Source organism: Piliocolobus tephrosceles, chromosome 7 (genome assembly GCF_002776525.5).
Source record: "Piliocolobus tephrosceles isolate RC106 chromosome 7, ASM277652v3, whole genome shotgun sequence".
NCBI lineage: Eukaryota > Metazoa > Chordata > Mammalia > Primates > Cercopithecidae > Piliocolobus > Piliocolobus tephrosceles.
The window spans coordinates 141,752,365-141,774,467 of record NC_045440.1 but is presented as its reverse complement, the minus strand read 5'-3'; the positions used below and the strand labels follow the sequence as shown (position 1 = coordinate 141,774,467).

Sequence of the window (22,103 nt, the reverse complement as noted above, 5' to 3'; positions counted from 1 at the left end):
AGAACTGCATTAGGCCAGTAATTTTATTGCTTTCATGACAAAGTGCAACTTAGAGCAGGCATATCTGAGCAGCCTTGGAAACAACCTGGCATTTTACATATTTTATATTCCTTGCTCTGAAGCTACAAGGTAGGTGTTGGTTTAGATGTGACTGTGCATTGGGAGGTGACTGTGATCCTGTGTCCCTGTTTCCAAAAAACTCTTTGACTCATCCAGAGACAGTGTACAAGATACTTAGGATTTTTCTTTGCTAGTTGGGCTGTTTTCTATTTTTTTCTTGGCTCCCATTTCAGTCAAACTATTTAATTCTTTCAGTACTGTTTTATAGAGTCCCCACCCTTTGCTAGGAAATAAATGCATTTTATTCATTCACTGGAGACTTCATTTTCTCTCTTATTAAAGAGGTAGATGTGAGGATGAATCTACACAATGCTTCATTATATAGCAATTCTCCAGCAAAGTCTGCTAACAAAATGCCATAAACTGGACGCCTTATTGACCACAGAAATGTATTTTTCACAGTTCTAGAGGCTAGAAGTTTGAGATCAGGATGCCAGCATGGTCAGGTTCTGGTGAGGGCCCTTTTCCAGGTTTGCAGATTGATGACGTCTCTCATTATATCCTTGCATGGTGGGAAAGGTGAGGGGAACAGATCTCTGGCCTCTTTTTATAAGGACATTAATCCCATATATGAGAGCTCTACTCTTATGATGTGATTACCTCCCAAAGGCTGTACCTCCAAATATAATCACATTGGTGATTAGATTTGAACATATGCATCTTGGGGAGACATAAACATTCACAACAAGTACATATTTAGGCACCTGCCTCTGCTTTGAGCCTTTGTCTCTTCGTCTGGTGTAAAATTTATCTTATGGGTTTGTTATGATAATTAAGGAAAGTAACCACAATTGAAAAGCACTTTAGAACTTGTAAAATGCCATATAGTTGTTCCCTGTTATAAATAGGTAATCAATAGGTAATCATTGCCTTATATAAATATTAGTGTTATTTACTTTAGAATATGTATATAAACATATGTTTGTGTGTGTGTGTGTATATACATACACACACACACACACACACATATATCCAAGTGGATAGTTTATGTGTTAAGTAATTTGGAGGAGTTCATCCATTTGTTTCCTCACAATAACCCTGGACAGTGTTATTTATTTTAGAATATATATTATATATATATATATTTTTACATGTATCTCCAACTGTGTAGTTTGTGTGTTAAGTAATTTGGAGGAGTTCACCCATTTGTTCCCCCAAATAACCCTGGACAGTGGATGCATTGGCTAGATTTGTCTTCTTGAAATATAACTCAACTTTGAAGTACTGTTTAGGGATATGGTATATCTAGAATTCATTGGAGGATACAGAGCTAAACCAATTCCTTTAAAATTTGATATATAGTAGGATTATACAGTAGGATTAGCATATTTTCCTAAAACTCAAGACAGAGTGTTCTCGTGACATGCATGATGTGCAAGCAGCACCTTTGAGAAGGGAGAGATTCTATGGGCACTAGGAAGTCCTTGTAGAAGGAAGGGTGTTTTCTATCTTTTGGCCCCTGTTCTTTTCCTCATTGTTTCTGGGAGAGGAGGTTTATGGAATGTTTCACAGAAGAGGGGACAGGTGAACAGGTGAGAAGTTGAGCAGGCACTGCATAGCAGCCCAGGAGCACTGCCCACGGCATGAGTGACTTAGCCAAGATCTTATTGCTTGCAAGGAATGGAACAAGGTTTTCGTGAGATACCAGGCCAACTCAATGAACAGAAATATTCATATGGTAAGGTCTCATTAACTGTGACTTTAAGCTTTGGAAATTGGAAGGCCGCTTGGGGCCATTAGTCTCCTTGAGCAGGAAAGACACCTGACAGGGCTGCAGGTAAAGCACAGTATTGGAGTTCATGGGTTCCTACTGATTCTCGTTTTGCAGAGAGCAGCAGCCTGCATTCAGCCTGTGTCCATGACAGCACCGTGCACAGCCGAGTCTTTCAGATCTTATACCGGAATGAAGAGGTGCCCATAAATGATGCTGTGGTCTTCCGAGTTCATTTGCTCTTAGGTGGTGAAAGGGTAAGTCATGAATCCACCAGCAGCCACAAGTGGCTGTTCCCTCTCATGGCTGTTCTCTCTCATTGCTAGGTAAATGGTGAAAGAAGAAGGTATGGATTTACTCTGAAATCTGACAGAGATTAGTGCTTTTAGTGCACTCATGCACTTATTTATATATGTGTTGTTTTACTCATGTTTTTATTCATATATTTGCTTGTTCCATGTAGTCTCAAGTGCAGACTGTCTCCATTGACTCATTTACTGGGTCTCTTCTTCCCTCCTCATTTGCCCATTTGCGCATCTGTTCAGGCCCCTCTGTCAATGAGTCAATCAGCAGGTGGTTTTGAGTAACTGTTTTTTCACAGGGCTCAATGTGGGACCCTTGGATAAGGGACAGAACCGGAGAAGGCAGCAGGAACTCTATCTTGAAAGGGTTGATAATTTAGCAGGAAAACAGATATATAAGCAAACACCTTGGTAGGGGATGTGAACAATGATCTCTGTGGAGATGACAAAGCTGGTTTCATCAAGGCTTACACAAAAGAGCTGGCTTCAGATGCACATGCTGAATTCACCAGAGAAAGAAAGAGGAAGGGCATCGAATGAAGGGGAAACAGCATCACTGCAAGCCCAGAGGCCTTGGGGAGCTCGCTTTATTAGTTGGGAACTTGACTGAAAATTTCCTGTTCATCAGATTAACACATTTCAAAGGAATATCTGAAGCTCAAACTTTTGATCTGCCTCCCCTAGCCTCACTGAAGTGTACCTGTTGCCACATTTGAGCTGATTTTTTCCTGCTAGAATATATTGAGAATTATTTGAAAGAGTATTCCTGCTTTAGGAAGGTCTAATTAGAGCCCCTACTACTTGCATTCTTCATGTGCTGTGCATAACAGCTCCTATTGGGCATCTGTTATCTTTCTCCTCTCAGGCTTCTTGGCTTTTTGTCCACATCTTTTGTTATCTAGGTAGTGACCAGGTTCCTCTTTGTGGCTAAAATTGAAAAGCGTCACTCATTCTTTATTCATTAACCCATCTATCCTTTCAAAAATTTATTGAGCACTCACTAAGCACCTACTATGTGCTGAAGGTAAAATAGTGAACATGAAATATCCCTGGCATTTTGGGCTTATATTCTAATATTAGATCAATATATCACAATGTAATTAAATAAACCAATCATGCATATTCTATTACTGAGCCTTCTCACTGCTACATACTCAGCTCCCTAGTCTCTGAGACACACTCATGAGGGAGATAAGAGTATAGGAGTTTGCACCCTCACTGGAGGCCCCATGAAGCTACAACTGTACCCAAAGTGGAAGATACCTCATGATGGTCCTGCTGTGCAAGACTGGCTGTTGCCTCATGACAGATACTCAGATATTGAGAATGTCAAGAACTCAGCACAACTTTCAATGCAACCTTCACCCAAGGTGATTATTCCCTGGAGGACAAGTGACAGACAGGAGAGGCTGCCAGAGAAGCCAGTGCAGAATTACGGAGGCCCAACTGTGGAGGAAGATTCAGGCATGCCATGAGCTCAGGGAGATGTTGGCTGTGGAGGACAGCACCGTAAGGACAAAGAGCCTGAGGTGGGAATGACATTGGGGTGTTTCAGGAAAAGCACTAAGGCTGAGGTGACTTGCACAGACAGGGAGGGCAAAGGAGCAGGAGACGAAGATGGAGCAGGGAGGCCCAGCATTGTGGGCCGTGATAGGGAAATAAGGGCTTATTCTTGAGCAGTAGAAATCCACTGATTTCGTTAGAATGGTGCAATGGCACAATTTTTATTTTAGAATTTTGTCATCCCTCTCCCAGTCTGCAAGCTCCACAGGACTGGATCTCTCTTTGTATCCTGAGTGCCCCAGTAGCCATAGGACTACACTTGTGGATACCTGACATGGAGTGGATGACTTAGTTGTTGAATGAATGAATTTAACTTATAATCCCTTCTTTTTAGGCCCTTTGCAAACTATTCTTTCCAAACAGAGATAAGCATCCACCATGCACCCTGTTTGATGGCCCTTGGCTCCCTGTATCATGCCCAGACCACAGTTGCCTGCTTCAATATCTCAAGGAACATACACCTCACTCACTGGAGCCTTCAGTTAACCTGACCCTGTCTCCCTTATGCCATCACAGTGACTGCAAATACTTGATCTGTAATCAAAATTTAATAGAACAAATGAAGCTCCTATTAGCCATGCTGGCTAGCTTTTGACTACTTGACGATTTCCCCTCTCTGCTCTCCCACCTGCTGTGTGCCCCAAGAGACTGGCTGCAAGAACTGCTCAGTCATGTCTTTACCTTTTAGTTTCCATTGAGTTCGGCCTATGAGAGCTTCTGCAGGTGGCTACGAGGAGAATGGGCCCAGAGCGTTCATCCCCCAGGCTCCTTCCCTGCAGGGTCCTGGAGGGTTGGCTGTGTCCAGTGGTGTGCTGGAGCCTGCTTATATCAGCTTTTGATAGCCACGGGTACAGACTTCTTTCCAACTCCTTATTTAGCGACTTCACATTCATAGCTCAAAGTCAATTGTGATGAAAACATTTACACAGGAGAAAGTGTCAATGCTACAAATCAGTGTTTTTTATTTTTCTTCAGAGAGCCAGTTGTTAAACCTTTACCAGCATACCACTTGCTCTGTCCTTCTTCCAAAGGCCCCAGCTCCAGCCAGGGAGACACACTCCATGTAGCTTTCTCTCCAGTTCTGATAGCCACTGTCTCCGCTTGACTGTTCATGCCTAGGGTGTTAAGGAGGTCCTGAGGTTACTAATCTTGAGGAACTGAGCCACTGTTAGTTGCTTTTTTTTTTTTTTTTTTTTTTTTTTTTGTAGCTTTAGTAGAGACAGGGTTTCACTGTGTTGGCTGGGCTGGTCTTAAACTCCTGACTTTGTGATCCACCCACCTCAGCCTCCCAAAGTGCTGGGAATACAGGAGTGAGCCACTGCGCCCAACTGTTAGTTGCTTTTTCTAAATCTTCCACACACTTTGTAAATCATCCCTTTAATAAACTGTACCTAGAGTCCTCATTTTGAGTGTATCCTCTAATTCCTTCCTGGACTCAAGTTGATACCTTTAGTTTAGGAAACAAGACCATTAGGTTGCCTAGAGTGGTCATAAACTCCCAGTTAAACAGACTGCAAGCTCAAGGTCCACTTCCCCAAATTCCAATAAGAAATCAGTGCTCCATTTTTTCCCATGGGCCTTTGCCCTTTGGTTGATCTCAAAGAGCAACCTTGGCAGAATGCTTATGACAAACCAATGATGGAGGCTGGATTTGATTATTCAGGTATCCTGGCCATTGCTCCATCTTAATTCCGTCAGAGAATTGTTCTTGTCCCTGACAATTTAAAGCCTTCAAGTTTGACCTTCCCAGCCCTCAACCTTAACTCATGTGAGGTTGTAGCCAACCTTAGTTCTCAAGTTGAATGGGGAGTCTGTTTCATACTACATGTTGTTTTCTTCTTCCTATCAAATTTCTTTTCTCTGTAAGCTAATAATTTATTATTGTGTTGGGGGTAATCCATATGGCAGCAAACAATGTCATAGCTAATTGCTGTATACAAATCAGGGATAATAAAAGTTAATTGGATATGTCTGTAAACACTGTATATTTGGAATGGATGCATTTCCAGTTAGTATCAGTCTGCTTATGACAACCAAAATGCTGCTTACAGCCAGTCGGCCAGAAATTATGTTCATGGATACACATAGACATGATTGTGAACCACAGACATTTATGAAATGCCTATTCGTCAAACACGTGATTCCACCTGCTATCAAAAATTCAGACATAAGGAAGATTCAGTTATGCATTGAGGTCACAGATAAGTGCAAGAGGTGACCATGGACAGAACTAATCACAAGTTAAGGTGTAGGAAGAGATATTATAATAACAGTTGCAAAGAGTGAGTCTGGAGGTAGTGTGTGTATTTTATTTATATACTCTGTGTAATCCCACAGAAGATTTGGGAAGGCTTATAAAATGCGTAGAATAGTAAAAAGAAAAGCTAGCAATGGAATGAGGCAGAGTGGAGGAGAAACACATACAGGAAAATAAAGGCTGGGGTAAATGTAGGGGACCAAAATGCGCAAACACCCTGTGGATATTTACTAATGGTGACCCATACATTTAGTGCTAAGCTCCCAGCAGGCAGAGCAAAGAAGCAGATACAATTATTAACAACAAAATGCTTGCCACTCTGAGGAAGAAGAGGAAAAGATTACATATTAAACACATTTTATGAGCAAGATTACATTCTCATAGGCTTCAAAAGGAAAAGCATTTTCCAAAGTGTAATTCCTTGCTGCACCGGCATCACAGTCCCCTGGCAGTACTCATACAAAATGCAGATTCATGAGGTCATGCCAGACCTAGTGATTCAGACAGAGGTGGGGTTTTTTTTCTTTTCTTTTCTTTTTTTTTGCTGGAAGCAGAGATGGGCCTGAGTTGATTCAGAGTTTTGATAAGTAGAAAAATGGACAAGATTGCCACAGTAACCAGTTGAGAGCTCCTGAGACAGAAGACAGCAAGACCCATAAAAAGCAGTAAAGCAGAAGGCAGATTTGGGGAAGAAAGCATTGTTGCTAATGGGCTGGAAACTGGCAGGGACACAAAGCTAGAAAGGAAGGTTGAGGACACAGCATGGAGAGCCATAGAGACTCTGCTGAAGGTCATGTTTTTCCTTTTTTAAAGGTAGGAGTCTCCTTCAGGACAGAAGGAGGAGACCTGGCATTTAGAAAGGTCAGTCTGGCAATAATATAGAAAATGGGGCCTAGGAGACCAAGGGCGTACAGGCAGTTGCTGCTATAGTGCATGGTGTCTTGGTGAGCATCATGGCAGAGGTCATAGCTGTGTGAATGGAAACCGTGTGAGTTGAAAGGGTGAGCTGCATGGTCGCCAAGTGCAGCCCTTAGGACTGGGTTCAGGTTGAGCGTAGGAGATGGCAGGCATCATGTAGAAAGGAATGATAAATGGAAGTTGACTCTAAGATTTGGGTATGAAATAGGCTTGGAGTTACTGATAGTCCAGGGTAGTTGGGAGAAGGAAAGCTTCTACTGGGGAGTGAAAGGAGTTGAGGATGAGTTATAAGAACAATCACAAGGATCTTAGCACTAACAGCGGAGGCAGCGCTTCTTTCACGGGGACGCTAGCTACAGGGGGTCTGTTCCTGCAGACCCCTGATTCGGCGATGGATGAATAAACATACACTGACACACAGATATTCTGCTTTGCCAGTCCAGCTGAGGGTCCCAGCTGCTTACAGGCTCCAAGCTGAGTTCTGTAAACAGTTGCGACTGGGCCCAGATGGGTTAGTGAGGCTCTTATTTATTCAGTAAGACTAATTAACAAAAGTTGTGAGTAAACACCACTAGAGGGTAAAGATTAAAGGCCAGGTTCTCAGGCCTAAATCAAACACCATTTGCTGGTAATAAACTTCTTCTGACCCCAGAGTAGGAGGCAGTAAATTGTGCCTGGTAGGACAAAGGTTAGTCTTAAGTCCGTATAAGTAAACAGGATAGGAAGATTAACTTCCCACATTCCTCTGTACTTGTACCCTAATCTTTCTGGCTCCTGCACAGAGACCCTGGCTGCCTTCAGCCCAGCAATTTGCAGCTATGCAAACTCCCAGACCTTCCAAGAGAGTTTTTGACTATTACTATAACTATCTTTAATATTTTTCCCACCAGTCTAATTGAACCCCAACAAACAGCATCTTATACCTACAAGGTATGTATGCATACCTGTATGGCAGGTGCCGTGCTGATTTCTTTGTCTGGAATATTTCATTGAATTATTGCAACAACATGAGAGGTGTTTTACTACTCCTGTTTTATAGATGAGGATACAGTGACTTAGAGAAGGCATTTATCTAAAGTCATACCACCTGGAAGTTGTAGAGCCAGGGTTTGAACCTGGGCCCTCCGATCATAAAGTCTGTGTTTGTGACCAGCGTGCGGGACCACTATGTGAAGTTGGTAGAGGAATGGGTCCTTCATGTGGCCAGGCCCCCTATGGTTGAAAATGACAGCAATAATAATAGCTAACCTTTGTTGAGAATTGTCAGTTCAATTGTAAACAAAGCCCTTTGTGTACATTTTTAAATTTTAATTCACACAATAACAATGCTTTATGAGTAAATGTGATTATTTTACTCCCATTTTACAGATGAGAAAACAACAGAGAGGTTGACTGGCCCCAGGTCTCACAGATACGAAATGATAGAACTAAGAGTTGTACACATGTATCTTGATTTCAGAAGCTGCTCTCTTAGCTCTCAGGCTGTAACACAGCTCAAGATAGTGGTTAAGAATGGAGGAGAAGACAAGAGAGTCACCATTAGGAGTTGAAACCAAGCAGTGAGAGAACATCCAACCTAGAACACATACATAACCATAGGAGAAAGCTGAAGAAATGGAGCCCTTGACAGCATCTGGGATGTGGGACTCTCACTAACTGAGTTTGAGAAAATGCCTTTACCACAGGGAGCCTCAGTTTCCTCATGGGTAAATGCAGGACAGTCTTTCCTAACTCATAGCTTTATCCACGTTAAATGAAATAGTATACGTATAATGATAGTTTATTGCCTGCCAAATAATAACTCTTCTGTAAATGTTAGCTTCTTATACTATTTCTACTAGTTTGCAAAACTGCTTCCTGTTCGTGAGAAAATGACCCTTGAATGGAGGTGATGACTCTAATTGAGATAATGCAGAATAAAGGAAAATCATATGTTTGTATGGGGGGGGTGTGTGTCTTTTTGAGGGGGGGGGTGGGTAGGAAGTCAACAGCCAACCATGAAATAAATGTTTAGAAAAGGCAGTGACTTCATTCTGGAATATCTTGCAAATAAGATTCATTGAAGCATTGTAAAGTCATAGCCTAGCTCAATTTAGCCACAGCTTATCCAGGCCAATCATTTCTCTCCCAGTTCCTAAGGAAACTGCAGCAAGTTTAAAACTGGAGTTCACATTGAATTTTCATTACCCAGGCAAATGCGTGCTCAGAAGGTAGTTGGGAAGCTTGCGTTGCCAGTCTCCCTCCCTTCCTAGTGACAAGAGGCTGCAATGCATTCCTTGTGTGTTTGAAGCTAGGTTCATGATTATGCAAAACAAAGCTAGGAAAGGAAGTTATTTATAGCACTTGGATTCAGCAAAATGTTAACTTTTAAATGGTTTTTTTTAAATAACAAATTTTAAACCCTGGAGACCTAAAGATAAATTCCATCTGTATCTCTCTCCATGAATTATGCTTAACCAGGAAGACATTTCCAAAGAGATCTTTGGGTAAGAGATTTCCATCTCAGGAAGACGAGGAGATTCTTGCAAAGAAATGAAAACCAAAAAAGGTGGGGATTAGGGAAAAAGTTTTATTTATTCCTCAAAGATGCATTGATACTTTCTATGTAGCAGCCACTATTTCTGGAGCAAGGGATCAAGAATGAATTAAAACTAGTCTCTCTCTTAATCATACAAGGATTACTGGGGACACTACACAAGAAAATAGCCAGGGGCTTTTAGATGCAGGCCAGATGGGTGTCAGTGAATGCTGTGAATGGTGGTAGATGGGACAGCAATTACCTGATCTGAAATAGATCAGGTAATTGAACTCTGAAACAGAGTTTCTAAATGCCAGCCCAGCACTCCCAAGTCCAGGGTTTTGTTTTGCTTTGTTTTTGTTTTTTTTGTAGAAGCTAAAAACCCATAATACAAATATGAAATTGCCTGAATTGTAAATGTTTGCAATTTGTTCAAAACATTTTCAAAAATACTATGGGGACTAAACAAGACACATCAGCAGACGATACTTGGCTCACAAGCTTCCAGGTGATAACACTGCCTCCAAAATTGTAGTAGGCACCGTTTAATACCAAGATAAACAAGACAGGGCATTTTGTGGTTACAGACAAACAGGGCTCCATCCTGCCTGTGCATGAGGAGGAGGTCAAGTCCTATCACAGGTGTGTAGAACTGACCCTGGGCTGACGTCTGAGTAGAGGTGGTGGTGAGATCTAGTATTTAGCAGGTAACACCCCCTTGAGTTGGGAGTGATGGTAAAAAAGGAGAACTAGGGCTACCATCTTCCAGGTACATATGAGAAACTGGCAGGAAGAATAAATATTCCTGTGTTTAAAAAGTAGGTTTTCTTTTTTTATTTTTTCTTAAAACAAAGGATAAATGCAGCCATGGGTAGGACATAAAATGCCAGTGTCTTAAGGTGAAAATGGTTAAATACAATGGATTTCAAGACAAAAATGAAGAAGCTGCTTTCTTATGAAGCTGAGCCACCTGAAGAAGTGACTACTTTCCCAAACATGAGCTTCTTCCTCTGGACACGGGGGCAATGATGCCTGCCCTGAGAGGATGCCTGAGGGTTAGAGATGACATTGTTCTGACTTAATCCCATTGCTAGCCAAGTGGGATTTCACTGCGAGTTCACTGCTCCATACTTCCCAAAGCAGGTGCTACAGAACACTTGACTCTTGCCCCAAATGAGATTCTAGATCAAATCCAAATGAGACTCTCGAAAGTCCTGCAATAAGGAAACTTGTTTAGCATTTTTTTTTTTTTTTTTTTGCAAATTGACTTCCCCAAACTGAGTATGTAAATCTCTTCTTTTTTTCTTTTTGTGTAATACTCCCAGATACCCTGTTCACCCAGAACTCCATGAAACATACATGGAAATTCTGCTTTCAGCATAAATGGCATTGATTTTTAGACAAGATGGTGTTTTTCTACTTTGGGAAGTAGACCAGCTAAGTATTTCATTTGGACAAGATTTGACTCCTGAAATCCCTTGGACTTTGTTTCTTTTGCAGATGGAAGATGCGCTGAGTGAAGTAGATTTTCAACTCAAGGTGGATCTGCACTTTACGGACAGTGAACAGCAGTGAGTGTCATGGATAAGGAAATTATTGAATTGTAGTAGCACGATGCTCTCCTCCCCGCTTCCCCACTCCTGGGATAGTCTCATAGCCATGAATCTCAGAACGTCTCTCAGATAAGCATCTCCTGATAAGCTGCAATGTCCCTTACTCAGGGGTGTGGGCTAAGAAAGTTTGTGTGGTCATTTCAAACCACATACATTTTAGGCAGGCAGCGCAAATGCATATACAGAAATCTCATAACTTGTTGGCTTTATTAACTGGCACTTTCTCATGTCTGACACCTTCACACATCTTACAATGTGATAATAATTGGGGGTTTTAGATTAACGACCCTATGAAGCTACAAATGGCAAATCCCCTTCTGAATCAAAGGAGATTCTCTCAGGATTCAACATCTTTGTGTGACATATCTGCTATTATGTTTCAACTCTGAAACTTGAAACTCCATTTATCTGTAACCTGCTCATTAAATAAGCAGGAGGCAACTTTCTTCTTTCTCATAACTGCTTTCTTTCAGCTTGTTCTGTGGCCTCTTCTTCCTACCCTGGGCTGGGCTTTCAGGCCACTGAGCTGGGATATTTCTGCTAATAAGTAAGTCATCCTTTTTTAGGTATGAAAAGTCCAGTAAAGTATAATATCAGAACAATAACCTCATCCATTGTATAACTTCTTTCTGTTGCCTCCTTTCTCTACCTCACCTCCAGATCCAGGCTTTCCTAGGGTAGAAAACTCCCAATGTAGGAACAGGGCATGGTGGGGGACTTCATATCCCCCATTTCTTCCCCACTGCAGTTTGCAGGCTTTGCAGGGTCAGGCACAGTAAGGAGGGAAACAGTGGAGAAAAGGGCAGGGGTTCATTTGTGAGTAGGATTGTCATATGGTAAACCCTGAATTGGCTTTAGGATGTTCTTGCGAATTCCTTAGAGAGAGACTCCTTAGGTACCCCTGCCAGAAGACTCTCACCCAGCCCCATCCCTGCAGTTATCTGATGTAGTGATGCCTCACAAGAGGCTGGGTGACTCATTCTTTGCAGGAACCTCTTTGGGGGCGGATACTTTTCCAAAGCACACTCATCTGGCCCATGGGAAATGGACACAGACACTTTAACCCCCATTCCACATAACCTCCTCTGCCAAGCCTGCTCACTTTTGTTTAGACCAATCCAGCCACCCTCAGCTTCTCTCCTGATGGCCTTTGCAGAATGAGTTGAGCACTAGGAACTGCATTCCCACTGTTCTAGGGGATACAGGGCAATCTCCCTTGAAGGCCTCCTCTCTTGGCTTAGGCAAAGGGAGGAAAACTCCTTTCTCCGTTCTGTTAGCAGAATCTCAGCACACGCTGACCACTATCTTTAAATTAAAGTCAATTCCCACCTCTGATCTCTGTAACCTGTCCAACAAATGTTTCCCCTTTTCCTTTGGAGAATGGGAAATTGAGAAGCTGATGAGCCAATGCTGGCAGAACTGTTTCCCTCATCCCTTCAAAGTTCAGATTTGGCCAGGGGCAGTGGCTCATGCCTGTTATCATAGCACTTTGGCAGGCTGAGGTGGAAAGATTGCTTGAGCCCAGGAGTTCAAGGTTACGGTGTGTCATGATTGTGCCACTGCACTCCAGCCTGGGTGACAGAGCAAGACCCAGTCTCAAAAACAAAACAAAACAAAACAAAAAACAATAAAAAAAGAAAAGGTCAGATTTCTTCGCAGAACTTCTTCCCCTTCTCAAGGACTGTCCTATCTCTGAAATCTGTCTAATCTGTTATGGGACTGTTCATAACATGAGGAGTTGAGTCCAAGGGGATTTGAACCAAAGATGGATGTCTACTGTAGTGTTAGGGACTTGATCGTGTACAGGAATTGAGAAGGGGCATCCACTGATGTGTAGCCAGTCTTGCCTGGTCCCTGGGCTAGCAGGAGTATCTGTCCATGGTCGTGCCACAGGCTGGGTTCAACTTCACAGATGCCTCATTTTTGTTTCTATCTGGACCCCAGCCCTCTGGCCACCTGCCTTTCTCATCACATCTGCTTTCTCCTTAGCAGGATAGTGTAGAGACTTGAGGAATCCTACCTGCTTCACCCCATGGCCAGGACTTGTTCTGGCACCATACTGAACTCAGAAGCCCTAAAAGAGGCTGGCCTTCTTCCCGAGCTATAAACTCAGAAGTAAAGCCCTGACTTTATTGTGCTCCTATTTTCCTCTAACCATCTGGGGTTTCCGTCATTAACACCTCCAGTAACCCACCCCACCCTGTCACTCTCTTCCACTTCCTTCCGAGACATTCATTCATAGCTTTATGGTAGACATTTCCAATTCATCACAGAACCTTGCTGCTAACTCCAAGCTCAGCCTAGAAATCAGCCTCCCACCTGCCCTCCATGTGATAAGCCATAGTGTACACAGTAAATGAGACTTTCTGTTCAGCAAAACAGTAGTTAATGGAGAGCCTGCCTACCAGTGATTGGTTTAATCAAAGTGTATAAAACTCAGCAACCTAGACTCTGCACTCATTAACTATAAAACATTGGAGAAGTCCCACACTTTCATAAATCTCAGTAGCTTCAGTTATAAAATAGACATCATTATAGAATACATACCTCATAGGTCTGTTTGATGATTAAGAGAGCCAATATATGTAACAGGCCAAGTACACAATCTGATGGATAAATGTCTTCTTGCTCTTTATGGCTTCCTAGTTGGAAGTGAGGCCAGGCTTCAATGTGTTGCTTCCTCTCCCAAGCACTTAATAATAATCAGAGCAAGGGTTTTCATGAACTATAAGATTAGCTAAGAGGAACAGGAAGTCAGTCTGGGGAAGATTGAAAATGCCACATTTTTAAATTTTCATATATTGAGTTTAAGGATGACAAGGCATCTGTGGCATATCCTACAGTGGACATTAGGCTCTGAAACATGACCAAGTCATCTGGCTTCTTTAGCATCATATAGGGCTGGGTGGGAACCAAATGGAGAAGCAGAGCCTCCCATATCAGGGACAGAAAAGCTCGTGAAATTTGTCTTTCTGGTGGCTCTCAATGCAGGCAGGAGGATTCTGACCCCTGGAGACATGTAGCCTTGCCCAGAGACATGTTTGGTTATCACAGCTGAGGAGGATGCTTGAGGGGAGATGTGAGCGCAGTAAGGGCGGGGCTTCACTTCTGACTTTATAGATCCGAAAGAAGGCCAACCTCTTCTAGGGCCTTAGAACAAGTCCCAGGAATGGTGTAAAGCAGACAGGATTGTCACACTTAGATACTGCCGTCTAGTGAGTAAAGGCCAGAGATGCTGCTGCATGTCATACAGTGCACAAGTCAACAGTGCCCCCTCCCACCACGAGAAAGCATGACTCAGTCCCCAAAGTCAATGTTATGAGGTGAGGAAACTCTGCTTTATTCTAACCTCATATTTGTACTTGTTCCTCTGCAAAGACCCATCAGAACCTGTTTGCACAGGGATGGGGACCTCACTCCTTCACATCATGGCCCATTCTGCCCTGAATAGTTCTGCTGATTGGGAAATTCTTCTTTATTTCGAGGAACGATTCATCCCTGTGCATCTGCCCTCAGTAGACTTCAGTTTTATTTCTTGTGACCACCCAGACAAATCCCAAGTCTGGATGGCAGTTCAGAAAAGAAATCTTCTTGGCCAGGCACGGTGACTCGCACCTGTAATCCCAGCACTTTAGTAGGCCAAGGCAAGAGGATTACTTTTGGTCAGGAATTCAAGACCAGCCTGGCCAACATGGTGAAACCCCGTCTCTACTAAAAAATACAAAAATTAGCTGGGTGTGAGCTCAGGCTTGTAATCCCAGCTACTTGGGAGGTTGAGGTGGGAGGTTTGCTTGAACCCAGGAGGCAGAGGTTGCAGTGAGTGGAGATTACACCACAGCACTCCAGCTTGGCAGCCTGGGTGACAGAGTGAGACTCCATCTCAAAAAAATAAAAAAGAAACCTTATTTATGTCATTTCCAGGTTAAGACTCCATCTCAAAAAAATAAAAAAGAAACCTTATTTATGTCATTTCCAGGTTAACTACTAGGGCTATTTCTGTGTGTGTTGTTTGTTTATTTTTTTTTTGTTTGCTTTATTTCCCTTACAAGAACTCAGACACTGTCCTATCAGTGCAATCAAGTTTACCCCCATCATTTCAGAGCTTAGAGGCCTCCCTGCACCACTACCAGGACCTAAGTTTTATCTCCATTTTGAATACATGTATTTAAGAGCACAGGAGAGTTACCACCTCTTCTCTCTTAATTCTTTACTCTTACTAATGTAGCTTAAATTCTTGTTAACATTTTTGCCATCTTTGCTACACTGATATGTATTTAACCTCCTGTTGTTCAAGCCCTAGGGATATGTCTGTGATTCATAGGAACCTGGGTCTGACTGGATTCAAAGCAATATTGAGCAGTAACTGAGAAATAGCTGTGAATCAGGAAGACCTGGTCCAAGGTTACATTTCTGTCTTGTGGCTTTAATTAACTCTTGTTGATTTTACTTCCTTTTCTACAAACAGAATAATGCCAATAAATACCTCCTATAATTGCCATACAGATTAAAGGGAAAAGTACCATGTTCAGTTCATAACAAGCTCTCAATACATTGTAGCCAGAATTTAAAATAATGTAAATGTTAACACCTTGCTGAGATTCATGGGGTAGACCCTTCACCCTCTCCCCAGCAGGTTTCTTTCTGGTACCAGGAGACCATTATTCATATTCAATCTATGGAGTCATCCTGAGCTCCAATAATTTAGCTGGCTCTTTTACTTGGCCTTTGTTTGCACACGAGCAACAAGGGTTTCAAGGAAGCAAAGCCCATGGTGTTGGGTCTCCAGAGGCTGCTCCCTCCATCTGGCCCTTTCTGTGCTTCATTTCCTCATCTATGGATGGAGGACAAGCATTTCCTCTCTGCTCTCCTCATGAAAGATGCTCCTCCCAGGTTTCCCTTGTGTTCTGCTTCAGAGAAATTTGCACAGCCCAAATGAATGACTGGTTCTCAAGATTTGAGATTAGTGCTGGGTCTTCCTGGGGCGAACATGGCCCTAGGTTTTATATAGGCAACAACCAATCTTCTTTTAATCATCAAAGATGCTGCTGGGTCTTGTGCCTGTTGGTTTAATCTCTTAGACTCAGATATGTGTCAATTACAAAATACTGGCGCAGACATTGGGGAACCCTTGATGAAACTAGTCAGATTATTTAAGCACTGTGCTTTGGGTGTCATTCGTTCTTTTGTTCGTTCAGTCAGTCAATTGTTCATTTTAATTTGTATCTATATTCTCAATACCTGCCAGATACTAGGCTAGGTATTGGGATTATAAAGATGCATTAATCATAGTCCCTTAAGTGGTAGGAATCTGTTCGAAAACATAGGCTCACACAGTCAGTGCAGCATTATGAGGAGAGCGCTGGACATCTGGACATTTATGGGGGAAATACAAAAGAAGTGGAAAAAGTAGGAGGCTTCAGTGTTGAAGAGTCTTGAAAAGCTAGTCTGTGCTTCCTTTCCATCACTGACACGTGAGCTTGATGTCCCTGACAGTGCAGCATGTCACCAGATCTGTTGTGTAGCAGCTGTGTGATACCCAGTAATACCTCTGAACCCTGGTTTTCTCATCTGCCAGTGATAGGAAAAATGATTTCTACCAGGCAGAGCACTTGCAGGACTGAATAAGACGATGTATGCATGGTGCTTGGCCCATGGAGAGGCTTAATACAGATATGCTAGGATGACAGCGGGGTAATCACCTGTTAACCACCTGTAAACCACCATTTCTCACATGAGCTCACATGCTTGCCTTCTAGGTTGAGGGATGTGGCTGGGGCACCAATGGTCAGCAGCCGCACGCTTGGCCTGCACTTCCACCCCCGGAATGGTCTGCACCACCAGGTCCCAGTCATGTTCGACTATTTCCACCTTTCTGTGATCTCGGTGACCGTCCATGCTGCTCTGGTGGCTCTGCAGCAGCCCTTGATCAGGTATGAAGTTTGGAGGCAGCCCTGATATGTGGGACCTACCTTCCATTGCAGGTGTGGTGGAGGGGCAGGGAGTTTTCCAGGAGAGATCAGCACATGCAAGGGAGTTTCTCTAAGGCTGCAGGTTTAAGCTTTGGTTCTTACTGAGAAGCATGGGAGAGAGTAAGGAGGAGGTCCCAAGGGGAGACTGGTATGGAACCCGGAAGTCGAAAACCTGCAAACTATGGCTTACACCAGGAAGACTTGGAGTCTGGCTTCACATTTTTCTAACTGTGCCTTCTTTGAGAAGTCATTTAATGTTCCTGAGCCATATAATCCTCTACAACAGGATTCACAACAGGGACACTAATGTGTATCCCATCTACATAAGATTTTAGTGAATCTCAAATGAAGATAGTGCCAGGCACATGGTAGGGGCTTAGTTTTCTTTTTCTTCCCCAAGTAGTTATTTGTTCAAATGTAGAAGGTCCATTTGTTTATTTATTTATTTATTTATTCGAGATGGAGTCTTGCTCTTGTTACCCAGGCTGGAGTGCAATGGCACAACCTCGGCTTGCTGCAACCTCTGGTTCCCGGGCTTAAGTGATTCTCCTGCCTCAGCCTCCCGAGTAGCTGGGATTACGGGCACCCGCCACCATGCCCAGCTAATTTTTGTATTTTTAGTAGACATGGGGTTTCACCATGTTGGCCAGGCTGGTCTCAAACTCCTGACCTCAGGTTATCCACCCTCCTTAGCCTCTCAAAGTGCTAGGATTCCAGGCGTGAGCCATCATGCCCAGCCCATTCATATGGTTTGATTCTTCCCTTCAGTGAATTTTCCCAGAACATATTCAAGATCATGTGAAGCACTGAGGTTCTATGAATGTCCCAAGTGGAGGGACAGAACTGACAACATGTAGCATATTGTACCGTGCCTGCCTGTCTTCATACCTACTCCAAGCATGGCCAGATAGGTGCATGAAATAATTTCAAAACATTGCATATGCACATGAGCAAAAGTTGCATGTGTGCAGTGTTTATGCATAGAATGTTGTAGCATGGCATTTCCAAAAGGAATCTTTTCTAATTTCCCTTTTCTGAATGGCTTCTCCGTGCTGAGAGTTTAAGTGCAGGTACAGGAGACTAGAATTTTCACTACGTTTGCTGTTCCTATCCTGATGCCCCTGTTCTCTGCGGGGGTCAGAGAGTAGGAAATTAGTTACCCAATGTGACCCATGCCGTGTGACCGGGAGCTGGTGCCCCTGGAGGTGTGGTCCAGTGACCACATCCATCTGCTGGGTTCCTTTCCTGGCTCCATTATTCTTTTATTCAATGGGTATTTACTGGGGGCCTGCTGTGCTCTAGGAAAAGTGTAAGAGAATATGCAGTACATTCTACTATGGAATATAAAAATACTTTGGAATAGATCTTTCCCTCAGTGAGTTCACAGTCCAATGAAGTGGGCCTATTTGCATATGTGAAATTATAATATGGTAAATGCTGTCGTGGTAGATTGGTAGAAAATGTTACAATATTCACAGTTACAGAAACAAAGGACAGCAGACCTGATCTTGGGAAGTGACAGGAGATATAGAATCCAGAAAGCAGCAGAGAGTATTATCATCCTGTGAAGAATATTCCCAAAGGATATTACCTAGCTCCTAACGCACTCCAAGGCTTGACAAATCACGTCCTCAATGCAGAGTTAAGGGCATGATCTGTCTGCCCTCCATGAGGTGAGGCTAGCGAGGTCAGGTCCTGGGATTAGCAGGCTGTCACTGCTGAAGATGAGGCAAGAGAAGGTGACAGACAGCCTGGGGTAGGAAAGGCAGAGCTTCCTGCAGCAGATTCTGGGGCCTTGGGATCAAGTTGTTCTTTCGTCGGCTGGAGTCAAGACCATCTTATCGTCTAGCCCTACCACTTACTTTTTGGGGAATTCTTGGATAAGTCACCTAACTTTTCTAGCATCTGGTTCAACATATAAGTCAATGAATGAGTCAAAGGAATTTCCATTTATTTTATTTTATTTTTATTGTTTTTTTGTTTGTTTGTTTTTTGTTTTGAGACAGGGTCTCATTCTGTCTGTCACCCAGGCTAGAGCGGAGTGATGCAAATTCAGCTCATTACAACCTCTGCCAGCTGGGCTCAAGTGATCCTCCTGCCTCAGTCCCCCAAGTAGCTGGGACTACAGGCAGGAGCAACCATGCCTGGCTAATTTTTTTTTATTTTTGGTAGTGACAGGGTTTCACCAAGTTGGTCATACTGGTCTCAAACTCCTGAGGTCAAGCAATCCACCTGCCTCAGCCTCCCAAAGTGCTAGGATTATAGGTGTGAGCCACTGCACCAAGCCGAAAATTTTTTAAAAATGAGATGTGATACTAACCCAACAGGGATGATGAGAAGGTGCAATGGGATGAGGTGTATAGTGCTGCACGTGGTGAAAACATGCTTCCTTCAAGGTGGGTGGCAAAAGCTTTGGCCACTTCTAGAGAGGCCATGTCTGGAAGCTCTGAGATAAATCAAGTCTGGCATCATTAAAGTCTCAGAGTCTGGCAGAGACACACATAGACCAAACTCTAATTCTGAGCAATACCTGTTAAGCGAGTGGAGTGGGAACCCAGTGTAGGGTAGGAATTAAAGGGATGGTTTTTAGGGTTAGACAGACCCATGTTGCAAATCTGAGCCCCTGCTTGTTAACTCTGTTAGTTTCAGCATGTGAGTTTCAGTTTCAGTACATACCAGAAGGCTTTTAGAAGGATTAAATGAGACAGCACATGTAAAACCCTTGGCCATTAATTCAGTTGATTATTATTTAGCACCTCTCATATTCCAAGCCCTCACCTAGGCCTCATGTCTAGTACATAATAAGCATTTAATAAATGGTATGTAATCGTTAGCATGGGAAAGAAGCAACTCTACTTCAGGGACATGAGAGAAATCTTTCTAGAAGAAACGGACTTTGTGCTACACCCAGAGGATAAGAGACTGTGACAGTGAAAAGTGAATTTGGGATGGTAAATTGGAGTTACAGTTTAAAACAGTAATTAATGACACATTAAGGAATTGAGAATTTGTTTATTGTATAAAAAGGAGGTAATGAATGTTTTGAGCAGGAGAGTTACTTGGTAAGATCTATGTTTTGCAAAGACTCCAGCAACTTTGAGTTGGTTAGACTGGAAGTTACATCAGATTGGAGGCCAGTTTGGTAATGCAAAGTGTTTATGCCAACTGAAAGGGCAGAGAGCAGGTGTATTAGTCTGTTCTCACTCTGCTATGAAGAAATAATTGACACTGGGTAATGTATAAAGGAAAGAGGTTTAACTGACTCACAGTTCCACAGTGCTGGGGAGGCCTCAGGAAACATACAATCGTGGTGTAAGTAGAAGAAAACATAGCCTTCTTCACATGGCAGCATCAAGGAGAAGTGCTGAGCAAAAGGGGAAAAGTCCCTTATAAAACCATCAGATCTTGTGAGCATTCACTCACTATCACAAGAACAGCATGGAGGTAACTGCCCTCATGGTTCAGTTACCTCCCACCAGATCCCTCCCACCACATGTGGGGATTATGGGAACTACAATTCAAGATGAACTCTGGCTAGAGACATAGCCAAACCATATCATTCCACCCTGATCCTTTCCAAATCTCATGTCCTTACATTTCAAAGCACAATCATGCCTTTCCAACAGTCCCCAAAGTCTTAATTCATTCCAGCATTAACCCAAAAGTCCAAGTCCAAAGTCTCATCTGAGACAAGGCAAGTCCCTTCTGCCTATGAGCCTGCAAAATCAGAAGCAAGTTAGTTATTTCTGAGATACGTTGAGGGTACAGGCATTGAGTAAATATATCTATTCCAAATTGGCCAGAACAAAGGGGTTATAGGTCCCATGCAAGTCCAAAATCTAATAAGGCAGTAATTAAATCTCAAAGCTCTGAAATAATCCCCTTTGACTCCATCTCTCACATCCAGGTCATGCTGATGCAAGAGGTGAGCTCCCATGGCCTTGGGTAGCTCTGCCCCTTGACCTTACAGGGTACAGTCTCCTCTACTGGTTGCTTTCATGGGCTGATGTTGAGTGTGGCTTTTCCAGGCACATGGGGCAAGCTATCGGTGGATCTACTATTCTGGAGTCTGGAGGATGGTGGCCCTCTTGTCATAGCTCCATTAGGCTGTGTCCCAGTGGGGACTCGTGTGGGGGTTCTGACCCTGTATTTCCCTTCTGGCCTGCCCTAGCAGAGATTCTCCATGAGGGATCTGCTCCTGCAGCAAACTTCTGCCTGGACATCCAGGAGTTTCCATATAGCCTCTGAAATCTAGGCGGAGATTCCCAAACCTCAATTCTTGACTTCTGTGCACCTGCAGGCTCAACATCAAGTGGAGGCTGCCAAGGCTTGAGGCTTGCACCCTCTGAAGCCATGGGCTGAGCTATACCTTGGCCCCTTTTAGTCACAACTGGAGCAGCTGGGACATAGGGCACCAAGTCCCTAGGCTGTGCACAGCAAGGGGGCCCTGGTCCCAGGTCCTCAAAACTATTTTTTCTTCCTGGGCCTCTGGGCCTGTGATAGGAGGGGTTTCCAAGAAGTTCTCTGGCATGCCCCAGAGACATTTTCCTCATTTCCTTGGTGATTAACATTGGGTCCCTCATTACTTATGCAAATTTCTGCAGCAGGCTTGAGTCTCTTTCTAGAAAATGGGTTTTTCTTTTCTATTGCATCATCAGGCTGCAAACTTTCCAAACTTTTATGCTCTGCTCCCTCTTGAAAGCTTTACCACTTAGAAATTTCTTCCTCCAGATACCCTAAGTCATCTCTCTCAAGTTCAAAATTCCACAGATCTCTAGGGAAGGGGGAACATGTTGCCAGTCTCTTTAGTAAAGCATAGCAAGAATCACCTTTGTTCCAGTTCCCAAGAAGTTCCTAATCTCCATCTGAGACACCGCAGCCTGGACTTCATTGCCCATATCACTATCAGCAGTTTGGTTAAGGCCATTCAACATGTCTCTAGGAAGTTCCAAACTTTACCACATCTTCCTGTCTCCTGAGCCCCCCAAGTCTCTAGGAAATTCCAAACTTTTCCACATTTTCCTGTCTTCTTCTGAGCCCTTCAAACTGTTCCAACCTCTGCCTGTTACTCAGTTCTAAAGTCACTGCCACATTTTGTGGTACCAGTTTACTGTATTATTCCATTCCTATGC

General features: G+C 43.2%; 1 protein-coding gene across 3 annotated transcripts in view; it reads left to right on the top strand.

The window, feature by feature from the left end:
• Window positions 1–22,103, top strand: part of FAM135B (family with sequence similarity 135 member B) — a 354,745-nt gene that overhangs the window by 218,261 nt on the left and 114,381 nt on the right. For all 3 annotated transcript variants that reach the window (XM_026454551.1, XM_031935958.1, XM_023192766.2), the window contains exons 4-6: window positions 1,949–2,088; window positions 10,890–10,960; window positions 16,759–16,932. In XM_026454551.1, coding sequence (XP_026310336.1) covers window positions 1,949–2,088; window positions 10,890–10,960; window positions 16,759–16,932 — 385 coding nt within the window. The remainder of the gene's footprint in view (window positions 1–1,948; window positions 2,089–10,889; window positions 10,961–16,758; window positions 16,933–22,103) is intronic.